The 6,435-nt window shown below is 36.6% G+C and overlaps 1 protein-coding gene across 1 annotated transcript; it reads right to left on the bottom strand.

The window, feature by feature from the left end:
* kcnk6 (potassium channel, subfamily K, member 6) lies at nt 1-5,411 on the bottom strand. The gene is made up of 3 exons (XM_084124849.1): nt 4,995-5,411; nt 2,219-2,614; nt 1-1,033 (listed from the first exon to the last, which is right to left on the bottom strand). The coding sequence occupies exons 1-3, from the start codon at nt 5,308-5,310 to the stop codon at nt 798-800; spliced, it is 948 nt and encodes a 315-aa protein (XP_083980975.1). The 5' UTR covers nt 5,311-5,411; the 3' UTR covers nt 1-797.
* Between the last annotated feature and the right edge of the window lie 1,024 nt (nt 5,412-6,435).

The following is a 6,435-nucleotide window of genomic DNA, read 5'->3' as shown; positions in this document are numbered from 1 at the left end:
CAAAGTACCAAAACAGTTTTTATTTTTTTCTGTGCATGCATTTATTAAAACACCTTTTGTTCTGACATGAATATCAGGCACCCTTTTTGTTCCCTACCATCCAACATTTACTATACAATGATACAAAGAATAATGAATGTATGTACTACAATAAAGACAAAAAGACTGTGTACAGCATAACAGTCAGTGGCTGTCAATTATAAAGTGTAAAAAGCCAGTTATAAAGTGCATCTGAAGTTCTCCACACCTCTGGACATCAAAAACCACCATCAACTAGCCCTGAAAACAATGATTCACTTCATTTCAAACTCATCGATGAACAATACAATACTGGACGGCTGGCGGGATTGTCTTCCTGTGTCTATTGTCCAGACTGAGAGGTCTTGGTCCAAGCAACAAAAACAAAACATTTAATAGTCTGGAAATATATCTGAATATGAAAATAGCAATCAGTTACAAATCCTACACAAAACAACGCTAGAGAAAATTCACACGTAGGACACCATGAGCAAGTTTTCAATTTCCTAAAAGAATGGCAACATTACTAAAGTCTTGAAGATCAAATTTCGACATTATTTGGTTCATGAAAATGTTACAATCCACCCGGATGCTTTGTTCCACGATAACATCAGAAGCTGTTCTGCCCAACAGTGAGGTGTGTTGTGTTGCGCGTGTTCACACTCGACTGTCTTGACCTCGGAGGTTCTGCAGAGGCAAGCTGCTGATAAAGACAATTTACAAGTGCAGGACACTGCGACAATAAGTGATCTTATGTGAATGAGGAAAGATCTAGTATTTTATCCATTTATGGAGTTGTAGGACACTTGAGAGTTGGGATCCCGCTGCTTTATTGAGGCCTTCTCCGCCTCGGCCGATTCGTCATCAGGTTTGCGATCTATTATTGGCTCTTTATCCTCATCCTCCTCCTCGCAGCTTGGCAGCTGGAAGAAAGCGGTCCACCCGTACACATCTGCAAGCTTGTGGAATGTGCGAAGGACCAGGAACATGACCATCAAGCCCACAAACAGGTACACTGGAAGAGAAAAGAACGAGAACTCATTTTAGATAACCATTTCGAGTACTTACAAAGGGAAGCTGAAATATTTCAGAGCTTTGTTGAAAGGAAAAAATATTCAAATTTATAATATAATATATATTAAATGCCAGCCCACTGGCACTTGGTATGATATGTATAAGTTTCCAATGGCAATAATAACATTGACAAGCATGTGGATAAGATATTAGGGGTAAAAGGTCAATTTCACAATTGCATCCAAGATTCCTTGGATAGATTATATTATATTAGCAAGTTTGTGGAATGTACGAAGGACCAAACACAGATGCGCTGTAAGAGAAAATAAAGAATTTTAGCAATCTATAGGCAAAAACTATTATAGTAAATTGTTACAATATTATTTAAGACCTTTGCCGAAGAGAGAAACACACACACATAAATGCATGAGATCGCAATCTAAATACAGACATTTATATGAAGTTGGTCCCCCTTTGCCGCTATAACAGCTTTCCACAAGATTCTGGAGTGTTTCTGTGGGACTATTTGCCCAGTCATCCAGTAGAGCATTTGTGAGGTCAGGCACTAACCATAAAACCCAAACATTAAATAAGCAAAGCATAAAATTAAATTGTGCAGCTGAATTAGTATTATTGCATCATATTTAATAATCATTCAGAGGAGACTTGCTTGGATACAATGGTGAAATTCACTTTTTACACCTAATATTTTTCCTTCTACCTAGCCATTTTTTTTTATAGCCATGAGCCGCTTATACGAACCATATACTAAATGCCTGCAGCCCGGGTTGGACATCGGACATTTGTATAGATGTACTGTATATATACAAATATATGTCTGTCTGTGTGTGTGTGTGTGTGTGTGTGTGTGTGTGTGTGTGTGTGTGTGTGTATATATATATATATATATATATATATATATATATATATATATAAAAAATAAAAATATATAATAAATATATATAAAATATAGATAAATTACAAATTGTTTATTAAATTATACTACTTAAATATAGTACATTTTAATGTTTATATTTGATGTTTTGTTAAATGAGGGAACTTTTGCCTTTTCTGTTGAAAACTTTAAAAGCCCTATCTTGGTTAAAGCCTTTCACACCCCTCACCTGTCTTTGAGCTCAACCAAAAGGTCTCTGAAAGGAAACTCGAGGAGATTCGAGTCTCTTACCCATGACTGATATCTTGTACAAAGCTCTGAGTCTCTGTCCTGGCTTTTCTGCTGGCACAAAGTCCCCCAGTCCTATAGTGCAGAGGGAGATGAAGCAGAAGTAGAAGGCGTCCAAGAAAGACCACGATTCTTCTATGGCGCTGAACACCAGCGCAGGAATCACGAAGAAGCCGAGCACCACCAGGACCATCAGTACGATGAAGTGCACAACACCGGCTGCGCGGGGGTGCAGGCCGGCCCGCTGCTGGCACATGGAGATCGGCCCGTAGGTCAGGGGGTGCATGAGGCGCTGGACACAGGCTGTGAGCACCAGCATGGTGAAGGGCACCCCGATCAAAGCGTACACGATGGAGAACGCTTTACCCGCATCAGAGAGCGGCGTAGTGTGGCCGTATCCTGGAAGAGAGGGAAAGGCAGGGGAATGTTTCCAACAGGCTTCATGTCAAGTCAAATTTATTTGTATAAGGCTTTTCACAATACACAGCTTTACAGAAAGTCATAATAGTATATAATGTCTTAGTGCTTCACCATATAGAACAAGTTTTATGACTGGGCATATGACGATATGATACGAGTGATTTAGATCTAGCTATATTGTATTTATAGGGTTGTCTAGCACACGTCTGAGCGTTGAAGGCAATTAAGATATTTACATATTACATATAACTCTCAAAAAGCATCAATGAATATACAATCAGTTGTCTGGTTGTCAAAGAGTCTGATATGAGTTTTTTGACAAGAATCTGATAATAACATTTCCCAAATTAAATTAGCAGTCATTTAAGTGATGATGTAGAAAAATCTAGGGTTTGGCTTTCATTTTAATTAGTAACATCTCTGATTTCAGGCTAAATATATTGTGATGTCATTCCTTTTGTGTTTAAAAATGACTTATATCATGGTAAAGATTTAGCATTTTCATGTGAGATGCTTTGACTTGAATCTGGGATAGTTCATCTAAAAATTAAGATTCTTACATCATTTATTAAGATTCTTGCATCATTTAGTCACTTTCATGATGTTCCAAACCTGTATGACTTTTTTCTTCAGTGGAACAAAAAAGACAATATACTGAACTGTGTATGTCCATACAAAAACAACTTTGGACCCCACTGACATTGTATGGATAAAAATATGTATAATTTATAAATAAATAAAAATCTATTTTCTGTGTTCTACAGAAGAGAAAGTCATACCAGTTTGAAATGACATGAGTGCGAGTAAACGATGACAGAATCTTTATTTTTGGCTGAAATATCCCCTTTATCTGGCTAATTCTGCAACGCATGTGATTTCCTGACTTCATAAAGCTGTTAGTGTAATCTAATACAGAGCAGGGTCAGTTACACAGGTTAACATGCTCGATGAAAGGAAAGCTTTATACAGACAAACAGGTCAAAGGATTGATTTCCCATGATACTATTTGCAGGACATAAACCGAGAAGCCCAGTTAAAGCAAACTGCACTTTGCCTAAACTCATGTGGGTTTGACAAAAACAAATATCCTGAAATAACCTTAAAATCACTTTTATGGAGAACACGTATACATTCAAATGTGGAATTACAGTCTGTCAGAGCTGTAATACGCAACCAAAAACAAGATTCTCCTGCACACTACAATTTCACATTTGCTTCCCATGCAAATTTTTTTACTTCCTCTATCAACCGCAGCACTTCTGGGTGCAGGTGACAGCTAAAGTTAAAACAGATAAAAAACATGTGTAAGTTAATGTAATTAAACTCCCCTCACAAGTACATGAAAAATATTTAAGTTATGTACACACTGCACTCTAAATTCCACACTAGCCTAATTTCCATTACCAGACCAATCACGTGCATTGATCTAAACACAAACCATATGTCATTAAACCAGTAATAGCCTAAAAAAACCTGAATATGAAAATAACCCTTTTGATAACATGATGTGTCATCACATCAGTATCTTTTTTTTTAATTTTCTTATGAAATACTGACATTTTAAGGCATGGATACAATACATCAGTTCCATACATATCCATCACATGTATCTATTTGACAAATGGAAATGAGGTTGTGTGTATATATACGAGCTTGATAAAAATGAGCATTTTAGAAGAAAATATCAGATGGCACTTAGAGGCTTTTGTATCTGAACTCTTTATTTATATATATATATATATATATATATATATATATATATATATATATATATATATATATATCTATCCTGTTAGGCTATGAGGTTTTATTCTGCAGTCTAAACAATGGTCAGAAATCATGGGATCAATCCATTTTATTTACTTTTTTTTTTTTAGGTCAAATTAAATAACAATATATTTCTGCATTTATATTTTTGAAAGAGGTTCCACAGAAAGGGGCCTGAAAACGTTTGCCAACATTTCCATCCTGTTGAACATCCTGTTAATCTTGCCATTGCGTAAAAAAAGTTGTGTGTCATAAAGTATACCTAAGAAGTCTGCTACACCTTTATTATAGGCAATAGGATATTAAATAACAGATTTCAAATGAACTACATAATAGGAATGATTCTGAAGAAACCGTCTCTTAATGAAAATGCTACTCCACTCCATTGTTTACACAGTTACAGCAGACTCCAGGATGTTCAATTCTGGCGAACTTTGGAACGTTGTTTTGCAGAACTTCGAATGTTTGTGATGTTCTACACAGTATTCTACACTCGAGTCAGATATAAGGGGCTGCTAAACGTATAAATATCCAATATGATGTATCAAACAAGCGTAACATCAATTAATTAAACTCTGTTCCTGAAACTCACCCACTGTCGTGACCATCGTGTTGGCAAAGAACAGAGAAGACGCCAAATCCCAGTTTGTACGGAGCGAGGCATTTTCAAGGACCGACACGCCGTATTTATTCGCTTTTAAAACTCTTTCTAAGAAACCTTCAAGGGCCGTAGCGTTGATGCAGCTCAGGTTGAGGAACTCAGCTTTCAGGGAGTTCAGGTCTGATTTCAGGGTGTCTTCGACGGGCCGCTCGATGGCAGAGAAAACAAGCGCTCCCAGTATCAAGTAAGTGATGTACGCTAGGATGAAGCCGGTGAGCACAAAGCAGGACCTGAACGCCGTGGACATGGTGGGATTTGAGAGTAACGCGGTGAAAGTGATTCTTAATTTGTGGCAGTGATGTGTTCGACTGATTAAACTCCACCCTATCACAATCCTCCACCCTCTGACAAAAGTTGGCCAGGAAATAACTGTAGCCTACTCACTCAGTCACATGGGTGATGCTGCTTTGAATTTTGTGGGTTTGTAAAGTGCAGCACAAACTTCACACGAGCTCTTTCATTTACACCCAACAGAGAAATCCATTATATACATGGTGTGATTACTATCAAGTGCTCCCAAGTGCCAAGAATCTATAGTCAGTACTTTAAAAAGTAATACACCTACTACAGAAATGAATAGTATTTCTCAATAAAATGATGAGATGAAATGATGAAATACATGAGATGAAGTCTTCAGTCATTTCAGTCTTCTAGGAAAAAGCTGTTTTGTTCTACATGGAGTTGGTCGCCCCTTCTTGGGCTCCACCATGTTTAAATCACTGACTTTTCTCTCTCTTGCAATTGCTAGTTTATATCTTGCAACTCTGAGTTTTTTTCTCGCAATCATGACTTTATATCTCGCAATTGTACGAAAAAAAGTCAGAATTGTGAGATAAAAAAGTCGCAATTACTTTTTCTTTGCTTTATTCAGTGTGGCGGAAACAAGCTTCCAAAATAAAATCCAATTCAATTACCTTTTTTATTTTTTTATTCTGTGGCGGGAACAAGCTTCCAGAGATTTTATAAAGTGTTTTTTTAAAACATCCAAAATACATTTTTAATTTGTAATGTGTATGTTTTATAGCACTATCTATTTGTGTCTGTAGATTTCAATTACACTGCATATCTATAAAGGCCGTTTTCTCAAAATGAGTTTTTTTCTCTTACTCTGAGTCAGAAATCTCCACTTCAGCAGCACTTTTACATAAACCAAAATTTACAGTATTATTCCTACCTATATTCTGAAGGTTTTTACAGAGGGGTTTGTTCATAATTTGCCATATTTTATACATTTTCTTTTCTGGCTGTTGACAGTATTTTCTGATTGATGAAGTGATAAAAAGAGATATCCAAAACCCTATAAAAATCTTGAAAAATGAAACAAGAATTTTGAACCTGGCTTTACCCAAAGTTAAGATTTTTGTTCTAGAAA

The sequence above is a fragment of the Abramis brama genome, assembly GCF_963993115.1.
Source record: "Abramis brama genome assembly, chromosome: 9".
Lineage (NCBI taxonomy): Eukaryota > Metazoa > Chordata > Actinopteri > Cypriniformes > Leuciscidae > Abramis > Abramis brama.
Note: the sequence above shows the minus strand (reverse complement) of the source record. Positions and strands in the feature narration are given on the sequence as shown.